This window comes from Heptranchias perlo, chromosome 33 (assembly GCF_035084215.1).
Source record: "Heptranchias perlo isolate sHepPer1 chromosome 33, sHepPer1.hap1, whole genome shotgun sequence".
In the NCBI taxonomy this organism is placed as follows: Eukaryota; Metazoa; Chordata; class Chondrichthyes; order Hexanchiformes; family Hexanchidae; genus Heptranchias; species Heptranchias perlo.
Window position 1 is genome coordinate 149,841 of NC_090357.1, and position 14,374 is coordinate 164,214.

At 42.5% G+C, this 14,374-nt stretch overlaps 1 protein-coding gene across 1 annotated transcript in view; it reads left to right on the forward strand.

Annotated features, from left to right (window-relative positions):
* Positions 1–14,374, forward strand: part of grik4 (glutamate receptor, ionotropic, kainate 4) — a 137,146-nt gene that overhangs the window by 31,890 nt on the left and 90,882 nt on the right. The window contains exons 5-6 of the mRNA XM_067970798.1: positions 6,078–6,131; positions 8,081–8,242. Coding sequence (XP_067826899.1) covers positions 6,078–6,131; positions 8,081–8,242 — 216 coding nt within the window. The remainder of the gene's footprint in view (positions 1–6,077; positions 6,132–8,080; positions 8,243–14,374) is intronic.

Genomic DNA, 14,374 nt, shown 5'->3' on the forward strand with positions numbered 1-14,374 from the left:
TGCTACATTAAAGTTGCCATATAAGTGTAAATTATCTCCATCAATAGCCAGAACCTTTCATCATGTTCTTAACCATTTGTTTGTCCGTGACCTTTTAAAATAAGTGTCAGTATGGCTTTGCATTAGTACTCTTGCCTCTGAATCAGAAGGTTGTGGGTTAAAGCTTCACTCCAGGACTTGAGCCCATAATCTAGCCTGACACCTTAGTCCTGTACGGAGGGACTGCTGCGTTTTTGGATGTGCAACCTTTCAATGAGACGTTAAACTGAGGCCCCATCTGCCTGTTCAGGTGGACATAAAACAAAAGTGGTGTTTGTAGAGGAGGAGTGAGTTTTACAACACTTCTTGCTCAACCAAACATCACCAAAAGAGATGAACTGATCATTTATCTAATTTCTCTGTGGGACCTTGCTGTGCACAAATTGGCTGTCATGTTTGTCTGAAAACAACAAAGACCATACTTAGGAACATAGGAACAGGAGTAGGCCATTTAACCTCTCGAGCCTGTTCCAGCGTTCAGCCTGTCGAGCCTGTTCCACCGTTCAATGAGATCATGGTTGATCTGTGACCTAACTCCATATACCTGCCTTAGCCCCACATCCCTTAATACCTTTGGTTAGCAAAAATCTATCAATCTCAGATTTAAAATTAACAATTGAGCTAGCATCAACTCCCATTTGCAGAAGAGTGTTCCAAACTTCTACCACCCTTTGCATGTATAAGTGAATCCTAACTTCATTCCTGAAAGTCCTGGTTCTAATTTTTAAGCAATGTCCCCTAGTCCTAGACTCCCCAACCAGTGGAAATAGAGCAGACAGAGAGAAACTATCAGTTCCCCTTAATATCTTGAAAACTTCGATCAAATCACCCCTTAATCTTCTAAATTCCAGGGAATACAACCCTGTATCCCGTCATCTAAGTCGTTAATAAATACAGTGAATAGTTGAGGCCCCAACACAGAACCCTATGGGACTCCACTAGTCACATCCTGCCAGTTTGAGTACCTGTCCATTATCCTAACTCCCTGTCTCCTGCCGCTCAGCCAATTTCCTAACCAGTTCAATAATTTGCCCTCAATTCCATGAGCTTCAATTTTACTAACAGTTTCTTGTGAGGGACTTTATTGATTGCCTTCTGGGAGTCCATATAAACAACATCCATAGACATTCCCCTGTCAACTATTTTAGTCACCTCTTCAAAAAATTCAATCAGGTTCGTCAAGCATGACTTACCCTTTATAAATCCATACTGGTTCTCTCTGATAAGTTAAAAATAGCAGTCTGCTGTCTGTGTGGAGTCTGAACACAGTTCAGACATCGCACACATAAAACACAGATGTTGGTCCCGTCCCTATGTTTATACATTGATGAGTTATGTTTAAACATTGAATAAAGGTTGCGCAATACTAAATCCCACATCCTCCAATCTGCCGATCTGAGTTGGTACCAGGCCTGCGAGAGTGCATGCACAAGGTTCTCTGCTCTTGCACTAGAGGCCTGGTGCAAGAGGTGGACAGAAGGTGGGACATCTTATATCTGGGTTGGGGGGGTGGTGGAAATGCAAGAGGCCGTCCAGACATATACCCAAGAGACAGTGGGGGATGAAGTCAATGCCAGGCGCACAGCACCGTGAACATGGGTGCAGTGCAGGAAGAAGTTCAGTGCTTTGACATGAGTGGTCAAGGTGAGTGAGGTCAACTGTCAAGTGGCGTCTCCTTTCAACTACACCACTAGCCGCCTCCACTGCTATATGCACTACACCCCCCATCAACCATGTACCAATAAACTCTTTCCATCAGTACTCAATTATTCCAATCAGATGCTTCCTCTCACCCTTACACATTACCACTGTTGCAAACCGCCCACCCACAACTCACAGGCCACACACGCTGGCAACTATTCAACCACGACAGGCACATCACCCAGACACACGTCCTGCTTTCTTGCAGAAGAAGGTGGTGCATAACAGGAGGCAGCAAGTGGCAGTGGCATTTATCCCCTCGAGCCTGTTCCTCCATTCATTGAGATCATGCTGGACCTGTGACCTAACTCCACATGCCTGCCTTAGCCCCATATCCCTTAATACCCTTGCTTCACAGAAATCTATCAATCTCAGATTTAGAATTCACAAGTGAGCTAGCATCAACTGCCGTTTGCAGAAGAGCGTTCCAAACTTCTCCCACCCTTTGTGTGTAGAAGCGTTTCCTAACTTCACTCCTGCACGTACTGGCTCTAAATGTTAGGCTATGTCCCCGCATCCTAGTATTCAAGTATAGGAGACCTCCAAAAACAGTTACAGATGTATTGGCAGCCAGAAGCAATAATCTAGCCATTAACCTGTAAATCCTGCATGGTCCCTTTAAGTGGCGCTGAAGGGGGTCCTCCAGGCATGCTAAGACACGTTCAGATGGTCGTGGTTAAGACTGTGCATTGAGTTGAGTGTTAAGTGCCAAAATGGTGTCTATTACTTTAAATCAATGTTGCACAATGATTGTATCCATTTTCTCCTTACTTTACATGCTTCTGGTGTTCGGTATTTGCGCATGTGCTAACTCCTATACCAAGACGGCATCCAGCGCACGGCACGTTGGAAATGTGCGTGCGTGACCAAGACGCCATCTTGGATGTTTGAGAGGCCACGTAGCGCCATAACATTGGGCGCTACATGGCCCAATTTAGTGCCCCAGGTCTCTAAAGCTGGGCCTTCATCAGAGTAAAAGAAGTTTGCACTCAACACTGAGTGCCACAGTGGAACATAACATGCCTTTTTTGTTCTTTAGAGCTTCATAGTATGAATTTCGAGGGTCCACATTCAATAGAGCACCCCCACCCCCCCCCCCTCACCGTTATGCAGAAAACCATGGCAAACCCATTTGTAAATTTTATAGTCATTTATGTGCAAGCGAAGGATAAATGTTTCAGTTTTAATTAAAATAAATTATTTATTTGTTTGTTGTCTCTAATTCCTAAGATGTTTGGAAATCATATAAGAAAGTAGAATGGTATTGATTTTTAAGATCAATTAATATTGATCTCCTAGTAGAAGTGAAATTCTTCATTTATTGTAGTCTCTGTCCAATCACAGCGCATCCCTCATATTTTGCAATTCTTACCAAAGTAGTAACTCAATTTTGTGTTGTGACAGTAGATTGCTATCGGAGAGTCAGGCCAACAGAGGCAGTGAAAGGAAAGAATTTGCAGTAAATTTGATATGTTCTTTCTGAACTGAAAGGATAAAAACAAGATGTACAATTTAATGGTGGCATCACTGAGAGACAGAGACCTGCAGCTGTAAGTCTGAGTATAGTGAATGAACAGAGGAATTATTGTAATTGCTTTTCAGAGAAGGCATCTGGCTCTAAACAGGAAACAGAATTAGTTAATAAGAGGTTTGATATAAATATAAATGTCATTAAAAGGCTTAGAGAAAAACCCTAAATGTAACTGTTCATTGCATTAATTAGTGTGTACGGTAACCCATTATAGAAACGATTGTGTAGTAATCTATTGTACTAACTTGTAGTGTGTAATAGTTTATAGGAATCCATTGGACTAATTAATAGTGAATAAGTACTAATCCATTTTACTAGGCATATCCTATCCATCACCAAAACTACTTATTCATACTAGTCAGCAGCATCTGCCTCAATCCCAACTCAACCCCATCACTGTTGAAAGTCTTATCCACACTTTTGTAACCTCTAGACTCAATTTCTCCAATGTTTTCCATGCCACGTTCCATCTTCTACCGTCCATAAACTCCATCTTGTCTAAAACTCAGTCACTTCATCCTGTCTGTACTAAGTCTCGCTCATGCGTCACTCCCTCCATACTGACATTCACTGTCCCCCAACACATTGTGGTAGATTTTTGCCCATGCTTTATAGAGCCCACCTGATTGCCATTGCATTGTGCAGTAGTGGTCAGTAATGTCAGGAGTGCAGAACAGTAGTGGCTTACTGCCCATTCCCTGATAGTAACAAAATTGTTGACTGGACATTTTGAAGTGTGATCACTAATGCACACAAATCATGCATCAGGGCAATTAAGCCAGTAGATTGGGTACTTAAGAGGGAAGCACTCCACACTGCTGTAGTAAAGTGCAGCTTGTTAATTGTGTTCATCGCACACAAGTGGGCCAGGCATTATTGGAGAGCCTGATGTGAGAAAGCTGAAGTCTTCCTTTCCCACTGGCAGTCATGTCATAGAGGAACATAGAAACATAGGATCAGGAGTAGGCCATTCAGCCCCTCGAGCCTGTTCTGCCATTCAATTAGATTATGGAGGAAAGGTAGGAAACAACTGCCTGTGATGTCGGATGGCATGCATGGCATACCATAAAGTTCTGCCCCTCTGGTACACGGTGGGTCTCCTGTACCAGGCACAGCTACCTGGTAATGACAGTATGGATATCATTAAAGAGGCCAAGATTTAGTGGGGGTCATTGACAAAGCTGTGTCATTTCCTTCAGGAACAACAACTTGCATTTATATTGTGTCTTTAATTTTATAAATACCGCAAGAAGCTTTACTGGGGAGGGGGAGAGAAGGAGAAAAAATGAAATAGGAAAAGGTAAGGGAACAGAGACTAAAAGGAACGACCAAATGCTTAGTTGAAAAAATGTGTTTTGAGAAGGTTTTAATAGCTGGGGAGAGAAGAGAAGAGACAACAGCTTTAGAGGGAATTGGAGGGAGTTCCAGGACTGAAGCAGTTAAAGGCTCCGCCACGAATAATGAGCAAGGGCAGGGGGTGAAACACAAAAGGCTAAAACCAGAGGAACGAAGGGTGCAGTAGGGGATAAGTTGAGAAGTTAAAAAGCATACGGGATCCTTAGCTTTATAAACAGAGGCATAGAGTACAAAAGCAAGGAAGTTGTGCTAAACCTTTATAAATCACTGGTTAGGCCCTAGCTGGAGTATTGTGTTCAATTCTGGGCACCACACTTTAGGAAGGATATGAAGATCTTAGAGAGGGTGCAGCAGAGATTTACTAGAATGGTAACAGGGATGAAGGACTTCATTTATGTGGAGAGACTGGAGAAGCTGGGATTGTTCTCCTCAGAGCAGAGAAGGTTAAGGAGAGATTTAACTGAGTTGTTCAAAATTGAGACATTTTGATAGAGTAAATAAGGAGAAACTGTTTCCACAGGCAGGAGAGTCAGTAACCAGAGGTCACAGATTTAAGGTAATTGGCAAAAGAACCAGAGGTAAGACGAGGAGAAATTTTTTTACACAGCGAGTTGTTATGATCTGGAATGCACTGTCTGAAAGGGTGATGGAAGAAGATTTAATGGTAACTTTCAAAAGAGAATTGGATATATACTTTAAAAGTAAAAATTTGTAGGGCTATGAGGAAAGAGCAGTGGAATTGAACTAATCGGATAGCTCTTTCAAAGAGCCAGCACAGGCATGATGAGCCTAATAGCCATCTTCTGTGCTGTATGATTCTATGATAAAGTTGGAGCAAGTTGCAGAGGTAGAATGGAGCATGGCTATGGGGGGATCTGAAGGCTAGGATTCTAAATGTAATGCACTGAAAAACTGGAGCCAGGGTGCTGAGTGAGCAGTATTTAATACGCAACAGGATATGGGCAGCTGAGTTTTGTTTGGGTGGGAGATTATGGAAGGTAGAAAATAGGAAGACATTGGAAAAATTAAGTCTTGTGTCTTTCTCAATCATTATTTTAAACCTTATGTTATGATCGCTATTGCCTAGATGTTCCCCTATGCTTACTTCTCTTATCTGCTCTGGTTCATTTCCCATTACTAGATCCAGCACTGATTCCTCTCTTGTTGGGCTTCTCACATACTGGGTAAGAAAGGAGTCCTGTACACACTGTAAAAACTCCATTCCCTTTTCCTCTTTCCCTATCTCCTCTTGCCAGTTTATTTGGGGGTAGTTAAAATCTCCCATGTTTATTATTCAATGTTTTTGAATAACAGAAGGATGAACTCAGGATAAATGGACTTTTCTTATACTTGACTTTTTCTTATATTCTTATATTTAACAGAACATTGTGGGTTCTAAAATCTGTGCGATTGGATGCTGGTAACTTGCACGTTCTAACTTGTTTTCCAGGCAATGGAGTTAGGAATGACATCTGCATACTATAACTACATCTTCACATCTCTGGTAAAGTAATGCAAAGCAGTAAATGGTAAAGGCTATCTACCTTGTGGAGTCCTATTCATTCTTCGATCAGAAGCATTTTACATTCTAGGGAAACCACAGGGGCTGACACCATCTTGTGATGTTTTCAATATCAGTATCTGCTGATCTCAGATAATATCAGGCAACACTGGTGCAAGTATTATTGCTCTACTCCTGCACTGTATAAAAGACCCTGACTTGTAATGGAGCGACAGTTCATTTTGACTACTCACTAAAATGTAGAAGCAAAACAAAAATCTAAAAGGATGAACCCTTTCCAAGGCCTTAGGAATGACTAGGTGGTAATGAGGGTGTGGAACATGCTTTCTGTACGAAGAACAAAGAAATCCTTACAAGGTCGGCAATCTTTCTTCATTCAGCATCCTCCACATGTCACTGGAGTATAGTCCAACACCCAGGACTAGATGGGCGAGGTGGGGGTGGGGGAAGAAAGTCAGAAACCCCATCTTCCAGGATAGATCTGAAAACATCATTGTCATGGATGGCTGCTAAATTTAGGAGCAGTTTCTGCAAATGATCCATGGGTGAAGTTCTGGTCTATGGTGATTCTATATATTTTTTTAAAGTCCAAAAAATGTATCAGTGGATATTTCTTAACCCAAATAGTGATCTTCATGATCTCCAGCAAACAGGCAATCCCAGATTGACAGGCTCACCTTGAGTGAGAAAGCCAGTTTTTTTTATCTCTTGGCTGCTATTAGACAGGACAAAATTACTTCAGAAGCTATAAGAATCCAAGTCTGGCTGCATTTCAGCTGACAGACTGGATGATGAGATGGTGAAATCCTCCTCCCGAGGTCTTCAGGTAAATGGGGCACTTCTAATTTCTTCTGAGCTTTCCACTCAGAAACTGCATAACTAGACTGGAAAAAATTTGAACTCCAGTATTGCAACCTAGATCTCATTCTGTGGTATATGTAATCTAATCTTCAATCAGATACGGTAGCTACCAGATGTGATGGAGAGTAATGTACATTGTTTGAGAAGACAATATTCTTTAATTGTTGAAGTATAGTGGTCAGGTGCAGTGTGATGTCAGGATGAGGTACCAAGCAGATGGAGGGGAAATTTACAAGAAAATCACCATGAACCATTCCTGTGAACTTCCTAGTGATGAGTTACAAAGTGGTCTGGAGATGTGGGCTGACTGGCCTCCTGGTCAAATAAAGGATTTTTTAAAATCAAAGTTTCAGCTCTCAATTGGGACTGGTGATTAACATAGTGACTAGGTGAGCCATATAGACTAGGAAGATCAAGGACTTAATCCCCAATAGGTGTTGATTTAGTTTATCTCAGTCAAGGTGACGCGGGGGGTGGTTATGGTTTGCCTCAATGTCTGTGCACTAGAAAGTGGAATAGAGCTAGAGTTCCTGCTCCTGATCACTACCCAGTGACCTCTGGGTTAGAGAGATGGGAAATCAGCCAGGGTTCCTGCTCCTAATCACTGCCCAGTGATCCCTGGGTTAGAGAGAGGGGAAATCAGCAGGGTTCCTGCTCCCAGTGACCCCTGGGTTAAAGAGAGGGGAAATAAGCCAAAGTTCCTGTTCCTGATTCCTATCCAGTGACCCCCTGGGATAGAGAGAGATAAATACAGCCAGGGTTCCTGCTCCTGATCACTGCCCAGTGACCCCAGAGTTAGAGGGGAAATAAGCCAGGGTTCCTGCTTTTGATTGCTAACCAGTGTCCCCCGCTGGAAATGCAGATGGGTGGACATCGAAAGAAGCGTGATTGGGCTCCATAGACAAATTGCTTGCCAGCTTGTTTTGTCATGGTTCACATATGAAGAATAGATATTTGGGTTAGATATTAGAGGGTGACTTGTGCCACAAGAGGAGAGGAGAAGAGATAAATGACAGTAAAGGAGGAACCAGAAAAGAAACCTAAGTTTATTGGCTCCCTCTTGACTTTAGGAGTTTCCCCTTCTCCAATTGGAGGGACTAGATGAAGATCATGTGAACATACTGGGATTTTCCATCACTAACCCGGATCACCCACATTATAATGACTTTGTCTACAGCCTGAACAAATCCTGGCAGGAAAACTGTGCACACTCTGCATATCCTGGAGCAGCAGTAAGTATCTGACTTAATACAAATTGAACTGGGTTACAGTTAAATACATGAAGAAAAATGAAGTTTGAAATCAGTTAATAAAAATATATGGGCAATGTATATGTATTTATTCCGTATGCACAATAACTTTTATGTATTTTCTGATTTTCTTATAAAGCATTTTCTTTGATGCTGCTGAAAGAATGAATGAAAATCTCTAGCTCAGCCTTTGCTGTAGGAGTGCTGATTGCTTTGATTTGATGACATTCTTTATCTTGGCCCAAGCTGCTCACTGTTACAGGTAACCCACCATGTAATATCTTGGGCAGCAGTGAGGCTGGTATCTTGGATTGAGTCTGACCTCTATAAATAATTCCTAACTCAGAATAATTAAATATAAACTTGCCAAGCATAAGACAAGCAAACAGTTGAAAATGACAGAGGTTGACAACTGGAGTTAGGGTTAGGGTTAGGGTACGGAATCCAGGTCGTGCCTTTAAAACTGATTCTGTATCATTACTAGATTTGAGTGTGGAAACTAGAGTTGATCAGAACTTGTCCAAATTGAAGTGATAAACATTTATTAAAAAATGGGAAAATTGCTAACGTTTAGACTGAACTAGCATGAGGCATGTATGGAGAAATAACAAGCATTGTCATATTATATTGCAATCTGTTTCCCTCTCCTCCCCAAATAAGCAGTGCCTGTGCCTCACACCCACTGCAAGAAAAGTGAATAGAGATTCACAATCTACTTTTTTTGAAATATAAAGCATGAATTGATTTCTTGTGCCAGTACACGCAGTCTTGACTTTGTGCAATAGTGTAAAACTGGTGATAATGGATCAGCAGCCCGTTTTACATTTTTCCCGATTTTTCTTTGCATGAAATAAATGAGTAAAATGGGCTGCCGATTCGCTGTCACCCGTTTTACCCTTTCGCACAGTCAAAATCTACCCCAGGGAGTTCAGACCAAATGTAGTTTCTGAATTTCGTGTCATCAGCAAACTTTGAAATTATACCCTTTATATGCAAGCCCAGATTATTAATATATATCAAAAAGAGCAGTGATCCTAATACTGACCCCTGGGAACACCACTGTATATTTCATTCTAGTCTGAAAAACTATTATCCACCACTACTCTCTGCTTTCTGTCCCTTAGCTAATTTTGTATCCTCACTGCCACTGTCCCTTTAATCCCATGGGCTTTAATTTTGCTAACAAGTCTATTATGTGGTACTTTATCAAATGCTTTTTGGAAGTCCATATATACATCAACTGCACCACCCTCATCAACCATCTCCATTACTTCATCAAAGAACTCAATCAAGTTAGTCAAACATGATTTTCCTTTAACAAATCCGTGTTGACTCTCATTTGTTAGCCCCTACTTTTCCAGGTGCCAATGAATTTTATTCCGGAATATTATCTCTCAAAGTTTCCCCACCACCGAACAGGGGTGTAACATTTGCAATCCTCCAGCCCTCTGGCACCATCCCCATATCTAAGGAGAATTGGAAGATTGTGGCCAGAGCCTCTGCAATTTCCATCCTTACTTCTCTCAGTAAACTAGGATGCACCCCATCTGGATCGGGTGACTTTTCTACTTTGAGTACTGCCAATCTTTTAAGTACCTCCTTTATCTATTTTTATACTATCCAATATTGCTACTGTCTTCTTTACTGCTACAATGGCAGCATCCTCTTCTATATTGAGTACCTCATTTAGTACCTCAGCCATGCCCTCTGCCTCCACAAGAAGATCTCCTTTTTTGTCCCTAATCAATCCCACATTTCCTTTCACTACCCTTTTACTATTTATATATTTATAAAAGACTTTTGGCTTCCCTTTTATGTTAGCCGCTAATCTATTCTCATACTCTTTCCTCCTCTTGTTCCCTTTTTCACATCTCCTCTGTACTTTCTGTATTTAGCTTGGTTCTCTACTGTATTATGAACCTTACATTTGTCATAAGCCTCCTTTTTTTGTTTCATTTTAATCCCTAGATCATCCAGGGAGCTCTAGCTTTGGATGCCCTTCCTTTCCCCCTTGTGGGAATGTGTCTACTCTGTACCTGCACCATCTCCTCCATAAAGGTCTCCCATTGTTCAATTACTGTTTTGCCTACCAATTTTTGATTCCAATCCAGCTGGGCAAGATTTATTTTAAACTCACTGAAATTAGCCCTGCTCCAGTTAAATATTTTCACATTTGATTGTTCCTTGTCCTTTTCCATAACTATTCCAAACTTAATGATATTATGATCACTGTTCCCCAAATGTTCCCCCACTGAAACATGCTTCATTTGTCCCAGTTCATTCGCTAGAACTAGATTCGGCACTACATTAGGGTTAGAGTTACCCTCCCCTGCCCGCCAAATCGCCACCTAACCCTGCCAAATTAGTTTAAGCTTCCCCCACAGCACTAGTTAACCTCCCAACAAGGACACGGGTCCCAGTGCCCAGGAATCTGAAGCCCTCCCCCCTGCACCACTTTTCCAGCCATGCATTCACCTGCACTATCTTCCTGTTTCTGTACTCACTAGCACATGGCACTGGGAGTAATCCAGAGATTACCAGCTTTGAGGTCCTGTTCTTTAATCTTTTTCCTAGCTCCTGAAACTTTATCTGCAGCACCACAACCCTTTTCCTATCTATGTCATTGGTTCCAACATGGACCACAACTTCCAGCTGTTTCCCTTCACCTCGTAGAATGTCCTGCTCCCGTTCAATGATATCCTTTACCCTGGCACCAACTGGAACCTGAACTGAACATTGGTGTGCAGGGTGTTGGTGTGTAGGTCAGAAGGTTGTGGGTTCAAGTCCCAGTCTAGAGACTTGAGCACAAAATCTAGCCTGCACTTCAGTGCAGTACTGATAGAGTGCTGCACTGACGGGGATGCTGTCTTTCGGATGAGACGTTAAACTGAGGCCCCGTCTGCCCCTTCAGGTGGATGTAAAAGATCCCATGGCACCATTTCGAAGAAGAGCAGGGGAGTTCTCCCCAGTGTCCTGGCCGGTATTTATCTCTCAACCAGCACCTAAAATTGTCATTATCACATTGCTGTTTGTGGGACCTTGCTGTGCGCAATTGGCTGCCGCATTTCCTACATTACAACAGTGACTACACTTCAAAAGTATATAATTGGCTGTAAAGCGCTTTGGGACGTCCCGAGGTCGTGAAAGGTGCTGTATAAATGCAAGTCTGTCTTTCTTTCTTTTTGATGCTCCATCACTTAGCTGATGATTTTTAGGTGGCTGATTGGGCAGAAATTGGCCAGTTTGGATTTATCCTGCTTTTTGTGAATAAGACTTACCTGAGCAATTTTCCACATTGTCGGGTAGATGCCAGTGTCATAATTGCACTGGTACAGCTTGATTAAGCAAGCAGCTAGTTCTGATATGCAGGCCTTCAACACTACAGCTGGTATGCCCATAGACTTTGCTTTCTCCAGTGTACTCAGCTACTTCTTAACATCATTGAATTTTTTGAGGAGGTAACAAGGAGGGTCGATGAGGGCAGCGCATTTGATGTAGTCTACATGCATTTTAGCAAGGCTTTTGACAAGGTCCCACATGGCAGACTGGTCAGAAAAGTAAAAGCCCATGGGATCCAAGGGAAAGTGGCAATTTGGATCCAAAATTGGCTCAGTGGCAGGAAGCAAAGGGTAATGGTCATTTTTGTGACTGGAAGGCTGTTTCCAGTGGGGTCCCTTGCTTTTTGTTGAATATATTAATAATTGGACTTAAATGTGGTGGGGGGAGCATGATTAAGAAGTTTTCAGATGATACAAAAATTGGCCGTGTGGTTGATAGTGAGGAGGAAAGCTGTAGCCTACAGGAAGATATCAATGACTGGTCAGGTGGGCAGAAAAGTGGCAAATGGAATTCAATCCAGAGAAGTGTGAGGTAATGCATTTGGGGAGGGAGAACAAGGCAAGGGAGTACACAATAAATGGGAGGATACTGAGGAGTGTAAAGGAAGTGAGGGACCTTGGAGTGCATGTCCACAGATCCCTGAAGGTAGCAGGACAGGTAGATAAGGTGGTTAAGAAGGCATATGGAATACTTTCCTTTATTAGCTGAGGCATAGAATATAAGAGCAGGGAGGTTATGCTGGAACTGTATAAAACACTAGTTGGGCCACAGCTTGAGTACTATGTACAGTTCTGGTCATCACATTACAGGAAGGATGTAATTGCACTAGAGTGGGTACAGAGGATGTTTCTAGGACTGGAGAATTTTAGCTGTGAGGAAAGATTGGATAGGCTGGGGTTGTTTTCTTTGGAAGAGAGGAGGCTGAGGGGTGATTTAATTGAGGTGTACAAAATTATGAGGGGCCTAGATAGATTGGATAGGGAGGACCTATTTCCCTTAGTACAGAGGTCAATAACCAGGGGGCATAGATGGAATTTGTGGACAACACTCGTGTCACACTACATGATGGAGGCTGTCCCCATTATGGAAATAAGACTTTGGGGTGAATTTAACCCAATCCGGCCGGCAGAAAACTGAAGGGATCGGATCGCCTGCCCTATTTTACTTTTCATTGATGTCATGATCCATTTTAATTCTATTTTTAAGAAGTGCTGAGTGATGAAGGTTTGAAGAAGAGCATGACCCAAACCATTGGTCTGTCTGTTCTTTCCACAGACGCTGGTTAACTTTTTATGCATTTACAGCAGTTTATTTTTGTTTCAGAATCTAAGTATAGTTTCCTAATTAATCGCCCTTAGTCTATTCTTATAGCTCCAAAATCTGTCTTTTGGAAATTTTGTGCTATTTTGACCATCCGTTACCTTTTTGTTTTTTTACTCTGATATTTTCCACTGATATGTTTGCTGAAAGACTTTCTCCTTATCTGTGGAGCAGATGTTTATTATCTTAGGGAGGGCTTCTGAAGAGCTTGACCCAAATACCTGGGCCATTTAAAATACTAACTTATTGAAAACCATGTTGTCTCATCACGGTGATCTGTAGAGACATTGGCCCCAATATTTACGGGGAGGGAGCGTGGAGGGAGGTTTAATGGCTGGGAAACCTGCAGGTAGGCATAATGCGGCGTTCCTGCCCAATTTAATGGCAGGACCCGATTAACATTTTTTGAATCCGTTTCCCGGCTGAGATTGTTGGGGAGGATATTGGGGGTGGGGGGCCAGAGAGATTGGTCAGGGGTCGTAGAGTTTGCGGGGGTTGGGCCAAACGTTGGGGAGTGGGGGCGGCCTGCTGGCATGGATGGGGGGTTGCTGGGGAGAAGCACTTCGGCTCCTCCTGGCCCACAATCAATGCTGGAAAAGAATTTACCTGCTGGATCTGGCCATTCTCTCTTCCCTTCAGCTGTTGGGTTTCCTGAGCCCTGGGAAACCCCCGGCCCGCAGACGTTAAACCTGAATCAGAGGTAAAATCTGAGGCAAGCAGCCTCATTAAAAATATTTAAATGAGGGACCTGCCTCCGGAGGGCAGATTAGTCACCCGACCCCCCAACCCGCCACCGTTAAAGCCGGAGGTGGGTGGGTTGGGGTCGGGTTTCCCATTATTTTATCTTTAACCCCCCACCCTTCCTTGGGGGGTTAAAATTACACCCATTGACTGTGGAACACAACTTCTAAAAGCACGTTAAGTAATTGGATTATTCCCCTCTCCTTGCAGTAACCAAAATTTAAAGTGATTCCTAGTTCCCTATTCAGAGATATTAAAATATAGACTTACTTACGATTGGAAATGAGACTGAAACGCTCTACTTGCCACACCTTAGCTTTGACAACAATACCGAAGTTAACAATATATTGATCGGGAGACTCCAGGTGCTAAGCAATCTCCAGTTTATTAACTGGTTCTGGTGCATTGTTGAGCACCAAATGCTGTGGAGGGGGAGAGAATGAAAGGGGAAGGAGGCAGAATAATCAAAAAGGCTAATGGAATGTTAGCCTTTATATCTAGAGGGCTTGAATGTAAAGGAGAGGAAGTTTTGCTACAGCTATACAAAGCCCTGGTTAGACCACATGTGGAGTACTGTGAACAATTCTGGGTCGCACCTTAGAAATGAAATACTGGCCTTGGAAGCACAGATTCACTAGAATGTTACCAGGGCTCCAAGGGTTAGATTATGAGGAGAGGTTACATAAACTAGTCTTGTATTCCCTGGAATATAGA